The sequence below is a fragment of the Excalfactoria chinensis genome, chromosome 1 (assembly GCF_039878825.1).
Source record: "Excalfactoria chinensis isolate bCotChi1 chromosome 1, bCotChi1.hap2, whole genome shotgun sequence".
In the NCBI taxonomy this organism is placed as follows: Eukaryota; Metazoa; Chordata; class Aves; order Galliformes; family Phasianidae; genus Excalfactoria; species Excalfactoria chinensis.
In genome coordinates this window covers 143834759-143850484 of record NC_092825.1, presented here as the reverse complement: position 1 = coordinate 143850484, position 15726 = coordinate 143834759, and the positions used below count along the sequence as shown (strand labels likewise).

Sequence of the window (15726 nt, the reverse complement as noted above, 5' to 3'; positions counted from 1 at the left end):
GTGTTAAAGTTACAAACCTCTTTCTCATCTAAGTTGAAAAGTATTGTTGTGTTTGGCATAACAAAATAAAAGGAGACAATATAGTCTAAAGGATAAGTCTTTTGCTTCAACACTTTGCTTTGTTTTCAGAATGACTAAGGGTTTTGTGTATTTATTTATTTATTTATTTTTAATTTAGCACTTTTTTCAGAAACTTAGAGGAAAAATTTGGAAACCAGCCTGTTTTATCTCTAAGGGGTGAAATCAGTCAGTTTTTAGAAACTGTGTTGCTTTTGGAATTTGTGATTATGCTGGTGAGCAAAGAATCTGCTCTCTAGTGATCGGGGCTGGATTTCTATCAGTTTCTAGTGTCACAGAATAGCTTAGGTTGGAGAGGACCTTAAAGATTGTTCCAACCCCCTGCCATGGGCAGAGTTGCTAACCACTAGGTCAAACAGCCCAGGATCCAATCTAGCCTAGCTTGAATACCTATGAAGGATTCAACCTGTTCCAGCACATTACCACCCTCTGAGTAAAAAAAGAGAATCTTCCTAATATCAGACTCAAACCTCCCCTGTTTTAATTAAAAGCCATTCTTTGTCTTATGATCATCAGACAACATCAAAAGTCAGTCTCCCTAATGCTCATAAGTACTGGGAGGGTATGATGAGGTCTTGCTGGAGTCTTCTCCAAGCTGAACAAGCGCAACTCCCTCAACCTTTGGTAATGGGAGAGGTGCTCCAGCTCTTCAGTCATCTTTGTGGCCTTCTGCTGGACCTGCTCCAACCACTCTGCATTCTTTCTCAACTGCAGTACTCTAGATGGGACAAGGTCCAAGTAGAGAGGGACAATCACCTCCCTCTCCCTACTTGCTGGCCCTCTTTTGATGCAGTGCAGGATACTGTTGGCCTTCTGAGCTGCAAGAGGACATTGCTAGCTCCTGTTAATCTTTTTTGTCCATCAGGGCTTCTCAAGTCCTTCTCTGCAGGTGTCCTTGAACCCCAGAAAAAAAAAACAACCAAATATTAATTTGAACCCCACAGCTGAGCTGATGAAGAAGGGAGAAAGAAAAGAAGAAAGATGTTGGATCAAACAGCTGAATTTCAGGTTCTCATTTGTAGATGCAGTTTCTTTTTGAATAATTTCTGGACAGTTTAAACATGTCTACAACTCAGCATCAGAGAAGACTTACAATACAGAGAAATAAAAATTTAAGTTTTATTCCAGGTGCTATATTGGAACAAATAATACCCACCCATATCAGTCATTCATAAGCTAACCTTCACCGTTTTTAAAGCTAGTAGATGCTTCAGTCAATAAACTGCACACAAGTTAGGATATCCTGGGGAGGTTGCAAGTGGGCATGAACAGGGAGGCAGTTTTAGTGCAAAGTCTAGTTTAGCTAGACTGATGAGGGTCAACAAGCCGAAGTGTAAGGTGTTGCATTTGGATTGGAGTAATTCCAGGTATGTATGAACTAGGAGAAGAATTCATTGAGAGCAGCCCTGTGGAGAAGGCCTTGGGGGGCTGGGGCGAGGGATGGTGATGGAGGAATAAGGTGGACATGAGCCAGCAGTGTGCTCTTGCAGCTCTGAAGGCCAACAGAAAACACTGAAACCTATTGCACTTTTTGGAAAGCAGCTTCTTGCCTTCTTACCTGTGCTCAGTATGAGTTTTGTTGTCATGAAATAACTCTAATGGCTGTTTTCTTTTTAATGTAATTTGAAATACATTCATATATGCTTACACTCCCTATTGTCACTTCTAGAGTGTATTAAAAATAAAAACCTCAACCTTTAACAGTCCTACTTGTAGTAAAGAGAGAGACTGAAGTCATGGCTTCAGTGCAGTCAGTGAAAGTTTAATATGAATATCTTAAATTTCTTAAAGAGAAGAGGACAGTAGCTGAGAGTTAGGATCAAATATGAATATGGTCTTTGGAATAGGAAACAGTTCCTGTTGCATAATGTAGATGGTTATATTTGTTGCAGAAAGAAGCTTGCACAATTTAGTGACTTCTGAGCTGTAGACAGAGATGCTTCGTTTCATCAGTGTCTCTCTCCTCTACTTTGAAATAAGTAAACATACGGAAGGCAAATCTCACTACTTAGTCCACAGATCCTAATAAAGCTAAACTTGTGTAGTTTAAAGCTTTTACACAGTCTATTCTTTTCCTTTTCCATTTTACACACTGAGTAAAGCGTAATTCCCTTTGTATACTTGGGTAGATTATTTTTTACAATATATATAAAATTTGGATGCTAGAAATCCTTACCTTTACATATAATCATTAATGTCGTAAGTATTATGCTTAGTTCCTTAGATATTATTTGCCTGTCTTCTTTCTCCTTGCTGGTTTGCCTGTTAGAACCACAATCAATTGAGTAATGAGGAGAAGGGGAAGAGCAGTAACTAGTCATGGTGAGGAAGGAACAGGCACTCTGAAGAACTACTGTAAATCTGTTACTCTTGAAAGTATGGTGAATTTGGAAAGCATGCTTAAAAATGGGAATTCCTGCTTCCAGATTAACATGTCCAAGCTTTCTCAAATGTAAATGTTGTCTGTTTTGAAAAGCTGGGTAAATGTTAGGATTGCTAACTTCTTGTTCTGCAACAGATACATAATAAAACACTATTTCTGTATCTTTTCTGCATATACTAAATTGGATCAGTGTCTATTCAAAGTTGTGAGTGTTTTTTATTGGTAATTAACATAAAAGTGAACTTCCTCATCATCATCAGAGGCAAGATGTTTTCTCACTTCTACAAAATGACTGGGATAGTGATGTGAAGTCTTTCAGAATTTCTCTTGAAACCTCAGTTCTTTACAGTGAATGGAATTGCAGTGTTACAAACCATTCAATTTCTGCATTTGTGGCAAAAATCATCACAACTCAGTGTGGTTATTGGAGGAGTTGTAATGAGGTTTTATATTGCAAATAAATAAATAAGTAAACGCTTGGAAGGATTACCCAGAAACATTTTTTCTGTTCGTAAAGTTTTACTGCGTGTTCAGATTTTTACTGCAAAGACCGACTTATTTCCTGTATGACATAGTGCTCTGCCCTCAAATATTGGGTCTTAGTCCATTCTGAATTTGTGTGCAGACGTTCTCCCCGCTGTCCTACATCCATTTCTCCCTGACTCTTTGATGTCTTCTGGGTTTAATGTGGGCTCCATTTCCTTCATGTACATTGTCTGGTCCTTTCTAGGAGTTGTCACCTTCCTTTAGTACTCTCAGCTGTTTTGTTCTATGGTCTTTTCTTTAGTTTCCTCACTCCCAAGGCTGGTATACTGCCTAGCTGGGGATTGCCCCACTTTGACCCAATGCTCACAGACTGAAGTCCGTGCATATAATATTGTTGCTTGTCAACTGGATAAACAGTAATATAGGAAACATTTAATTGTGTAACTACTGAGAGCTCTATCAAATTAATAGAAGTATTAATAGTACTCATGTTCAATATCGTTTTTGTTGCTTCATTTTTATAAGCTATGTAAAGGATGCTTGGGTATAGATCTAAAAGAGAAGATGGTAAACAATATACTGTGTTTGCAGAGCAAGATCAGGTGCTTTTACTCTGTTCTATTCAAACTGAATGAAGATGAATGCGCAGAGCTGGCACACACACGAATGTGTGCGTATAACTGGATTATAAAATTGTAGCAAGGTTATTTTCTGTTTGAATCCAAATACTATATGATCAAGTCCTTTATTTGCATTCACCCTTCTTGCCTACTGTTGTCTGGTCAGATTTCTGTAGCAAAGTATTACTTTCTTTTATGTTGGAATGTTCTCTTGTTTAAAGGATTGGGTTAGAGCCTGTTTACCATTTACTTTATTATTAAGAGAGTATACCATTGATAATGTCTGGGTTCAAAGTAATCTGACAACCTGAATTACCAAAAGGGAACTGGAGACTATAAGCATGTTGTTTTTAGTTGATAAGTGTAATTAATGTTAAGTCTGTTTACTTAGCTATACAGATTAACATAAGCTACTGTTTCTTTTATTTTATAGTGGCATTTATTTTCAACTGGATTGGATTTTGTTTATCCTTCTGTATAACAAATACCATAGCTGGAAGGTATGGTGCAATCTGTGGATTTGGTCTCTCTCTGATCAAATGGATTCTCATTGTACGGGTATGTTTTTTTATTCTGCTTGTAAAACCAACCCATAACAATTTATCCAAGTATTCACAGTCTTGGCATTATAAACAAGTATATTAATTTCCAGCACTTGGTGCAAAGAACATTTTCTAACTTGCACTTTAGTAGGGAATTTACTTGCTATGTGTTCACATATGTTTGGAAACGATGAAGCTTAATTTATTTTTATCTGATATACCATTTACATGGTACTTTTTCTAAAATAAATGTAGATTGACTCATTCTTTGCACAGATATTTAGAAGCATGCATAAGTGGAGCAAATATAAAAATATCATTTTTATTATTCAGAAAGTTTCCTAAAAGAAAGACTTAACAAGTGGTGGCTCAGGCTATCGAGGGGAAAAAACAACACTGCTTTCTTATATCTTCCAAGGGAAAAGAAAACCAGGTACATACGTACAGTGTTGAGTCAAAATCAGATTTGAAGTTAGTCATGTTTTGACCAGCTTAAATACTTTCAGAAAGTTATGTTAAGTAAACGGGGGGAAATTTCACTTAAGAGAATACTAGATAAAACTTAATGATTCTGAACAAGAATTGCATGTGTCTCTGTCACAACATTAAAATCACACCCTACCTAGTGAAGGAGAAGATCTTGGATTATTAGTCATCTTTTATGTGCTGCCAACTCTGATTTTTTTTATTTATTTTTTAATTTTTTCTGTACATGCTAGTAACAGAACTTCATTTTTACTTTGCGCAATAGTGCAAGGATTGTAGTGAGGAGAGATTACATGGGGCCTTGGATGGCACATGTCCTGCCATCCTTCTTACATCTGAAAGGTATATTCTTTCCCAAGATAGAGGAATAATACCAGACTAGATTGGATTCTGGTATATTTCAGTGGATGCAGGTTTGGAATGGAATTTGTCTCAATGGACAAGATGTGAATTTTTTTAACTATTTATCTATTGGGGCTCTTTTGAACTTCACTTGAGGCATAGAAGACAGAAGGCAGAACTTGATTGTTGTATCAGTTCTATTATTCTTGTCTACCTGAAGATATGCTTGTAACACTAAAATGAACGTATGCTGAACTTCTTTAAATAATTACTAAGTTGTAGTCTGTATTTCAGAACTTTTGTATAGTCTGTTACTCATTTGGAAATGCTACATTCGATCAATTCCAGTACCTCAAAGCTACTTTTTCACAGTGGTAGTTATTTTCCTGTGCTATATCCCTTGCTAGAGAAAATAGCAGAAGCAAATAGGATATATGCTTGTTTTACTGGTGATGCGTGTGTGTACATATGCACACAAATATTCTGTTCCATTGTTTCAGTCTCCTCAGAAGGTTTGTGCTGCACTTCTTCATTCAGTATTAGGAAAACAAAATTGTCTAAGTAGTTCTATTTTACATGTTACACATGTCTAAATTAATATATATATATATAGAAAACAAATAGAATTGGTTTTGTTGTTCAGTAAATTCCGCAACAATGATTTCTTTTGCTAGATAAAAAGAGAGTAATGCATATAGGCCAGTACTTGATTGATCAGTGATTTTAAGGTATCTTTCCAAATAAATAAAAACGTAAGTTTCAAGGATATATGCTTAGAGAAACAGATGGAGTGGGATTAATAGTGCTGTGATCTTTCTGGGAATTAAGGATTCATTTGATATTTTAATGAACTTACAAAATACATAATTCTTACAGCTGAATAACAGAAAATGTAGTATTTATATAGGGGTAAAGTATCTACTGGTTCTTTTAGTTCAGTTCAGCAATTCTGTTTCTAGATTATTTTTTTTCTTGGATTGTCATTAGAAGTGAATGCAATACAGCATTAAGCCTTTAAAGATTTCAGAGGAGGTGGCCTTATATTGAAGAAAACCTTTTAATTTCTGTGCAGTTACTTGAGGGGAACAAAAAACTACAGCTCTATCTACAGTTCTTTTAGCATTTCTGATTTTATCTGTTTGAAGAGGTTGCCCAATAATATATAGATATAGATATAGATTTATTTATTTATACTAAGTGTTGCCTGAATTGCATGATTTCTTGGTTGATAACTACTGGAATGTCCCAGAAATGAAAATGGAGTCTACTGGGACAGGATACAATAAACATACTGAATGACTGAAGGAATGGAGGTGTATGAGAAATACACAAAGCTACTAAAAAGGTTTTTTAGTTCTGTCAAGCATCTTTTCACACATCTCCTCCTTCCTATTTCTTGTGTATGCTTTGGAGACATTTGATTAGCCTTTTTTTTATCAGTGAAGCATGCAGTCTGGAGCCTGATAAAGGCAAAGATACCTGTCTCCAACATCATCACACCCTGCCCTCCAGCTGCCTCCCACATCAGAGAGGACAAAACTGTCTACCATGGTCACTAACAGGAACAGTTGAAATGCCTCTTCAAGGTTCATTTAGTTGGTTCAGTTCTCTGCTGGGAACTGAATGCTAGTTTGAAAATGAAAAGACTTTAATGAGTTGGAGGTCTTTATGGGGCTGGTATTCTTGGCAGCGATTAACAGTAGGGGGTATACAGAAGGTCAAAAGCTCTTCTTTTGAGGGGTCAGCAGAACATCCCCGTCTGATAAGATTAAACTAATGTGGCTTTTGGTGTTAATATCTGAAGCAGCAGGCTGCTGTAATGTGTTTGGGATGGCAGGGAAAAAAATTGTCAGTGGTGATTCATCCTAATAGAAAATGTCAGATGATTCTAGCAAGTATTACTTGCCAGTGTGTGTACATATATGTGTGTGTGTATAGATATAACATATATATATAATATCTCTTTTAAGTTACTCAACTTTGCCAAAGTTGACATGATACTGGTAGCTTTTCTTGTATATTAAACTACTGCACAAATACTGGTTCTGCATTTTAAAAGAATACATTATTTTAACTTGAGTTTACTTTTTTCTCTGCTCCCAGTATTTGCCTGAAGCATTAAATATATTTTAGTCATTTGTCTTACTAAGCCTTGTGTATAAATTGCAGTTTTCGGATTACTTTACTGGATATTTCAATGGACAGTACTGGCTTTGGTGGATATTTCTGGTACTTGGTAAGTAGCAGAGGAAAATATTTCTGATATGTACATTATGTCCTTGTGAGTGTAGTTCTTTAACATGTTCATCTGTATACCTCTCTTTTGCTACTGGTAGTTTTGTATGTTGTTCGTATTTCTGTAGTGTTTACTAGGTTACTCTCATGTTACTGTGTGAACTGCAGAATATTCAATTAATATTCATCTGAAAATTCTGTTCTGCATGTGTAATTGTGTAAGTACTTGTAACTTGTGCATTTTAATTTGCTCATGCTGATGTAAGGGTGCAGAATTGTATAATGTGTCTAGGTTTTATGCAGAAAACATAGTGAAAGTGAGTGATACCAAGTAGTTATATGTGACTTGTATGTCAAGCCTTAACATTTTAAGAAATACGACTGACCTTCAGAAGGTGGAGTCAGGTACCTTGCATGTAGGTTATAAAGTGTCCTTTTCTAGTCCTTTGAAATGCATACTGCATCAGTAGTTGCTCAGTCAAACAAGAGAACGGCTTCATGCTTTCTGATCACAGTGCTTCCATGACATCAGCTTTTTCTGAAGTCTGTCTGCCTGTTCTCAAAGTTTTAGACAGAAGACCAAAACTTGATAGGTATACTTCTAATGAAAATATACCAAACCGCAAGCATTTTACCCTTTTTCTTAGCATGCATTTTGTGATTTGAATGGAATGATTTGCTTTTACAGGATGAGTGCCACTATCCATTTTATTTTCTAGCTCTGGAAGCATAGTAATCTGCTGGTTCAGTAGGTGGCACTCTTCCCTTTGAGTCTAACAGCACATCTTAGTAAAACGTTAAGTTTTTTGGGTTTCTGTGTGCATGTGTGTGTGTGAGAGAGAGATCCTGATTGCTTCTGATTTATTTATCTCACAGAAGAAAGACCTAGAACAGTAAAAAGTTATTTTTTTCTGTATTTTATATATCTTTCTCTTAATAAAGTTAGAGGATACTCATTAGGCTTCTTAATATAGCTTCCTCTACTCAGAAGTCAGTCCACTTTGAGTTTGGAAAGCCTTATTTTCAGCCTGGGCATTACTCACCTTTTATTCCAAGGCACTGTGATCTATGCAGTTTATATCCAGTGTTAGCATTCCTTTGTCTTACAAATGTTTTACATGACATAAGCCAACAGTGTTTTTAAACTGATAACATAGCTTAATCTGAAATTGCAAGAACACCATACATGGATTTACCCCTATATACCTTCCTAGTAGCAAATGAAGGAATATTATCAAATCGTGGAGGTTCTGCCAGCTAGGTCTGTCTATCATGGTTTTGGGTAACTTTTTCAGTCAGAATGTGCTAAGTAGTATATCCTGTTTCTCTTTAAAAGTGAGTAAATAGAATCTGACTCTTTCTGTATTTTGACGTGCTCAAGCATACATGCTGTCTTTCTCTTCTGTTGTTCACTCATCTGTTCATGTTCCCCTCACTTCTTCTAAAGTCTGGAAAAATCTTGGAAAAGTGAAATGGTCTATTTCCAAGGACTTGTCATACACAGTGAACATGCTGGGGAGAGAGAGACAATTTTCATATCTAAATTTAAATGTTAGCCAAGGTTTCTTTCTAAGGAACACAATAGAAACTGTATTTTGTGTGTTTTTTCTTCTCTAAAAATAGAAATATAAAATATGGGTTGAAAATGGACTGGTTTTCCAGCTTGTAATGCAGAAGATATATTTTCAGACACCTTAAAATCTTTCTGACCACCTTTTGCTGTTTCAGCTGATTTTGAGCTGAATATGGGGCTATCTGGTAACGTCTGTGTTGTAGCTTTTGTAATGGACTGATTTTATTTTATTTTATTATTTTATTTTATTTTATTTTATTTTATTTTATTTTATTTTATTTTATTTTATTTTATTTTATTTTATTTTATTTTATTTTATTTTATTTTATTTTATTTTAAAATCTGGATCTTACTACTCTATTTTCCATCCAGAATTCATCTTAATCATAGAAATGTGTTTGGCTTAGGTTGAGGTTCCAGTAGTTAGTATAGTATTCTCTGGGGTTGTTTTCTTAACTTTTTTGGTTTCTTTTTTTTGGTCTGTGTATGTTCTAAGGAAGTTGAAGACGCAAAAGGGAAGTAAAATAAAAATTGGCAAGAAAACATTTACGAAAGAAATGAGCATAAGAAACAATATCTCAACAGGGACATCAAATACATCTACGTAACTGTAGATCATTATTATTAAGATATAAGAGAACAGAATGAACTCTTTTGCTGAATTTGTTAATCTTTGCTTGAATTCTTTATTTGAATCTTCAGAATGTGTTTATGTGTACATATAAACACAGGTATATATTTTCAAGGTTTCTAGACGTTCTTTAAAAGCATAAATGAACCCAATCCCTGCATACTGAGAGCTACCCCTGGAATTTGGTTATTTACCTAAAGTGCATATGTGGTAATTAAAACTTAATTTTTTGACTGTGGTCATCTTGCCTTTTAAATGCTAAGATGTATATTTAATCTAAAACTTAGGCTTTTCGTAGAGGATCATACTCAGCATTGATCTTGCTGAGTGTATATTTTGCTGCTCTAAGGGCAAGTACCAGGTAGAGCATAGGAATACAAAGATTTGCCAACGTATCAGTTTTAGATGATGTTAAAAAAAGAAAAAAAAAGAAAAAAAAAAAGTTAAGAGTTTGTGTTGTCTCTATAGACTTTGAAAATATTTACTAATACTTGCTTTATTTTGTTGATGTTTGTCAAAATGATAAATGAGCGCTCAAATGGATAGCATGACATTTCTGCTCTTCCTTGAACGTTAACAAGTTGGATTTTAGGGACGAGTTGATCTGCTGGGTCAAGGAGAATCCAACAGAGCTAAAACAATCTGTTGAAGCTAATTTATCAGAGGAGAATGGACCAAATTGCTATACGTCTCGCTAGATGTTCACTGTACACCAGTGCTTTTCTGGGTGTGTCTAAATTTAAAAAGTTTAAAATAATTTAAATTGTGGAGTTGACAAAAAGTACATTGTTACACATGATGAGTAGCGTTCTTTGAGTTGACTGCTGTTCATATTCTTAGACAAGTGCATTTTTCTAAGTTTCTAGAATATTTACTCTTGAGCCATGATCTTCTGTAACTTATTATTGGCTTGTTGTGAGAACAATTTGTACTGTGATCTTTTTAGTTTGACTCCTTAAGTACATCCAAAGTAAGTTCTGTACTTCAGATACTCTTCTAACACACTAGTAAGTTCTTTAAAGAGTTTTATCTGAATACCATGTGGAATATGTATTCTCTTTTTAGTGCTTTTCATGAAGTCTCTTTAGTAGACTAATGCATAAGAGTAAAACAATTGAAAAACATTCCATAATGATATATTCTTACATAATACAAAGTAAAAGTAGAAGACTTGCTTTGTAAATTTGCAAATGATGCATGAAGGCCTCAATTTTTTGCATAACGTGAATTTTTAAGAATAATCTTAAGTGGGGTATTTTAGGTCGATATACTTCATTTTGTTCGTTTTCTACACTTTCAGGACTCCTTCTGTTCTTTCGAGGCTTTGTCAATTATCTTAAAGTCAGAAACATGTCTGAAAGCATGGCAGCTGCTCACAGAACAAGATTCTTTTTCTTGTATTAAAGGTAAGCATTTTGTACGTTGAGATGAGATTTATCTCCCTGACAAACTGGATGAAATATTTGCATTTAAAAACAAATAACCTTAAGTCACACAGCAAGAACATCTTGCCGTTGCGTGATTTTTGAGTATCTGTCATGAATGTTGCATCTATTCTACGTGTACTTGGGAGTATCTTAAGTCTCTTGAAATCATTACATTTGAAAATAAGCAATGCATACTTATTGCTACCCCCTGTCCTCCCGGGAACCAGCATTCAGTAGCAAAATCAAAATAGGACTAGTAGTTTATCACATGCAAGATGTAGTATTTGCTGCCCATCAAGATATTGCCCTTTGTGTAGGAAAACTTGCTTTAGTAGTTAACCTGATGTTAGCAAGCTAGGAAGCGCTAATCTGCCTGCATAATAAATCTGATTGACATGAGTCTGAACATGCAAACAATAGATAAGTGTTGCTTCTCTTTACATGACTGGCCTAAGACAGTCACATACAAGGATGATTATTGTGTATACAACAATATGCTTTCTGTATCCTTCAGGTAGCTGACTAATCAGTCTGGCACATATCCACTCTTAATGCTTTTTATCCATTAGGTGGACCTATTGGACTTCATAATGTAAATTAAACACAAATGGAAGTTTGTGCTTTTTTTAACCTGAACTGCATGATGAGATAAATTTAAATCCAGAAACAAGTACTGTAGTGTCTCCTTTACTCTGCAGTTTACTTAAGTCAAAGCACAGCATTTAAGCATTTTAACTGTGTAGAAGCTTTAATGTGACAAAGCAGACTAACTTTTCTTGAGATTGAGCGCGGTGTTAATATGGAGTAAAGAGGAACATGCTTTTTTGAATTCTGAGGGGGAAAAAAAAAAAGTATTCACCTGAAAAAGATGGGTTTTTTATGCAAGACAGTGCTGTATGGTGAACAATGCTAATAAATAATTGTGCCGTTTGGTACAGTTCTTTGTCATGGAATGAGCCTCTTAAACATTACTGCAGTGTAATGTTAAAATGTAAAAATCTGATGTTTTGTGAAACTGTGGTAAGTTAAACTTTACTAAAATGCAGTATATCATCATTTATCAATCTGAAGTGGCATCTGCATGACAGAATTACCTTTGTACAAGAGTAGCATGTTTCTCACTTTCTTGAGTAACATAATCTTTTCAGAATATTGAAGTTCATATAAAGGAGACTGTGAAAACCTGTACCTGTTAGCTTTCATTATAATGAAGTGCAAAAATACTGTTTTAAAAGTAATCTCTAGGAATAAGTGGTATTTGAAAACTACCTTGAAGAGAATGAGAGTGTAGGATAATGTGGCCTGTGATTCCTTGTAATCCCTGCCTAAAATTCTGCATTTGGATAAAGGACTGATACCTTACTCGGTGTTGAGTGATGTTAATGAGTTGCCCTGCTTGACTTTGGTGGCTTCCTTTAGCTATAAGCATTTCTAACTGGGATGTAAGAGTTGATAAGGGGTTTGGAACTTCCTTAGAGAACTGGACACCTAAATGCTATTAGTTTATGTGTCGTAAGTATTGAAACAAGTTCAAATAAATTGCTGTCACACTTCAAACAGCTTTATTCTTCTGTAGACGTTGTGCATAATGACTCCTAGTTTTAATAAAGCAATCATGTAACCTTTAATAAAATATTCTCAGTTGTTCTCCAGAAACATTGCTTTGACAAAATAGTAAGATGTCAATAATTTGTACCACCCAGACATGGGTGGTGGGAAGGCTGTTCTTTTCTGCTTCTGCATTTCATGTCATTTAGCAGTGTTGCTTACATGTTATCTCTCCAATGAACTGAAGTACAATTCTTTCTTTATCTCCAGACTGCATCAAACAGACATTCCTTTCTTGTACCAGTGTGAAATTTCCAGATGATCTGTAATCCTGCAAGTTAATAGGATAGAAGACTACTAAAAACAGAAGACAAATTAGTGAAGATACAGCTTCAAAACTGAATGACAGTATGGCTTATGCTAAAGTGCCAGTTGCGGTCATTCTAATAAATATTTATAATTGCTGCCTTTTGTTTCAGCACATTTGCATTTGTGCTTACTAAAAAAATAATAGTGCTGAAATAAGAACAAATCATCTGTTAGTATAGATTAGGTACAGTCAGACTTGGTTAATCTGTGCTTGTTTTACCTGAGACATGTAAGTGGTAACTTGTTTCACAAAATGTATGTGCCACTGACTTGTTGATCTGAAGTTTGAGAAAAATGAAATGCAAATGATTTAGATTAACCAGTTCACACCATTTTTTTTTTCCCTTATAATTTAGATTCATCTAATGATTATGTAGAGCAATTTTGCTAAGTTTACTAAAACTCAAAATTTCCTTGGTTGGTCCATCAATATTTTATCAAATTCACACCAGTATACTGGTTTACTTAAGGATGATACCCCACATTGAGTCCCCTGTAAATAATTCTGCATAGATTACTATTTAAATTGCTTCTTAGGAACTGTGTCAGAATATATTTTGTAACAGTATATTCTCCAAATTGTTTAATCTTCATAAGAACTGTAAGCAGTTTTGTTTTTTTTGTTTTTGTTTTTGTTTATTTTTATTTTTATTTTTTTGTTAATTTGACTATTTGGGTATAGTTACTACTAGGTGTAATTTTTGAGGTAAAGGCATTGAATTGTTTCTCATCACAGCTTTCCTCACATGGATTTTAGTAGGAAAGGGCTTGAGTCTGAAAGCTCTTATTCTTATGTATGTATGATCCCACTACTAAATGGAGCTCATGATTAGCAGGGATTAACAGCATTGCACCTGTAGTCCTGGATTATGCAGTTGGATCCTTGTGTGTGCACCTTTGTTCCTGAAACAGTGAATTGCAGATATATTCCCTGAGTTATGATGCTGGCTCTGTTCAAAAAGTCTTGAGTTTGATATAAACTCAACATTTATTTAGGATATTCTCAAGAAAAAGAGGAAGAAAGGCTTGTTTTAGAATAAATTCTCTACCATTTCATAAGAATAAACTAAATGCAAGGTAACTTTGGAAATAATCTATGAAGGAAATGAAATCTTACTTTTAAAGCTCCAAAATTGGAAAAAGTGTATTGCACTTCTCTGAGTATTTGTTTAAGTTATGCCATTACTTTGCTATTAAATATCATCTCTTTGGGGGTTTACTTTAAGTGTTAATGCACATTTGATTTCCTTTAACGTTTGTCATTTATGCTTCTACCTAAAAAGTAGAATGCATCTCTCAGTCCTTTGTACAACTGGAATTTCAGTTGCAAAATACATTGGTTGTTTCTTGCACCTTCGGGGAAAAAAAAATACAAATACTTTCCTCCAGTTTTTTTTTTTTTTTTGTTTTGTTTTTTTAATTAATACTAGAATTCTGCCTTTTTGTTACTAACATTAAAAAAAAAATGAGGTTTATGTTTTGAGTTAGTGCTGTATTCAATTTTGTATCTGTAATGAATGTTTTAAATATGCATATGTAAACTGGTTATGTTATTAGTTTTCTTAATCTTTCAGAGATACTGAAAGTGATAAAAAACCTTAGGGGCACCTTCACTTCCCAGCTTTTTATGGAAAATAAAATTAAGTAGAAGTTCCTTCTAAACTTAGCTGTTGGTTTCTTTGTTCTTTTGCATCCATTGTCCTTATGAAATAAGAAACAGATAATAAAACAGTGCTTTGTTTTGCTAAAAAAGACTTAGGCTGGTTTTTGTTGTTGTTGTTGTTTTTTCTATTTCATATTGAAAGCCTCACACTCCAATATTTATGGAATTACAAGCAAGTTAGTTGACAAAAGAGGTCAGTCCGTAGTCTCTTTTCTCATATTTTATGGGAACATACTGTAACAGCATTTCTTTTAATGAGTTAATGCAACTGTGCCAAGCGTGCAGTATCGATTCCTTTTTGTATGTTTACCACTGTTAACTAGTACAGTTTTCCATCTGTGTCAATTTCCGTAAATTAAATAGCAGTCATCTGACAGATTTATTTTGGTTTGCTCCAATGCGTTCTACAGAAGGTTTCCTACAGACGTTTATTGGCATTTCGCGTGTGTTGTTTTTTTACTGCACTAGCTCAGAAATGTTCTCTTTCAGACAAACAATATGTAGGGTTATCTAATCCTCTATAGTTGATGCAGCAGTTTGGTAGCCTGAAATCTCATCAGCAGGAGGAAAGGAACTGTAACACAATTTTCAAAGACTCTGCAATCTATTCCAGATGTTTCAAATACTGCATATTTTCCTTGCTATTTCCTGTGAGCTTGGTTAGGAACAGCTGGCTCTGTGGTTTAGAGACACCTGGCCAGCTTTGCTTTGTGTTATAGTTGGTGTTAAGAAAAAAAATAAAATAAAAAATCACCAACTCAGTGTTGAAGTTGACTGTAAACAGACTTTGTATGAATGTAAATAAGGCTTTGAAAGTTTGGGGCAAAAACAGCTGGAGGATGCGGAGAAGGGAAAATTTCATTTTATTCAACTGTCTGCATGTAATGTGTTTAGTTTTTATCATCTGCATTTATTGATGTGGACAACACAGGGAGATGGATATCATGAATGTTATTCAAGAAGCTTGCGGCTCACGCTTGGGAAATGATCCATCACTAACACTTCCAAAGCAGATGACTCTGAAATTATTGTTTTGGGTGATTGTGTGGGGGAGGTGAAGGTTGCCTTTAAGCGTTCACTTTGCTGTCTCAGCTCCAGTGTATTGGTGTAGGCCCCATCCTGCATGCAATATATTTTGACCTTTTTCGATGCCCTACTCTTTCTAAGTCTGTTTCCATCTTTGAATGATGGCAACAGGTGAGGAAAAGAGATTTTATTAATGTATTGTAATGTCAGAAAACTTTTAATCTCTTTCCTGCCTTTTGAGAATGTTCTTCCCCTAAATACTCTGCATCAGTCCTTCTTGTGTGTTTTCTTTTTTTGTTCACTTGAACTAAGTATTC

General features: G+C 34.9%; 1 protein-coding gene across 2 annotated transcripts in view; it reads left to right on the top strand.

The window, feature by feature from the left end:
* Positions 1-14763, top strand: part of NDFIP2 (Nedd4 family interacting protein 2) — a 44903-nt gene extending 30140 nt beyond the window's left edge. Inside the window, exons 5-8 of one of the 2 annotated variants that reach the window (XM_072352395.1) lie at positions 4001-4125; positions 7107-7173; positions 10677-10782; positions 12622-14763. In XM_072352395.1, the coding sequence (XP_072208496.1) occupies positions 4001-4125; positions 7107-7173; positions 10677-10780 (296 nt within the window). In that variant the 3' untranslated portion in view covers positions 10781-10782; positions 12622-14763. The remainder of the gene's footprint in view (positions 1-4000; positions 4126-7106; positions 7174-10676; positions 10783-12621) is intronic. The other variant, XM_072352386.1, reaches the window with a different exon arrangement.
* The last annotated feature ends 963 nt before the right edge of the window (positions 14764-15726 follow it).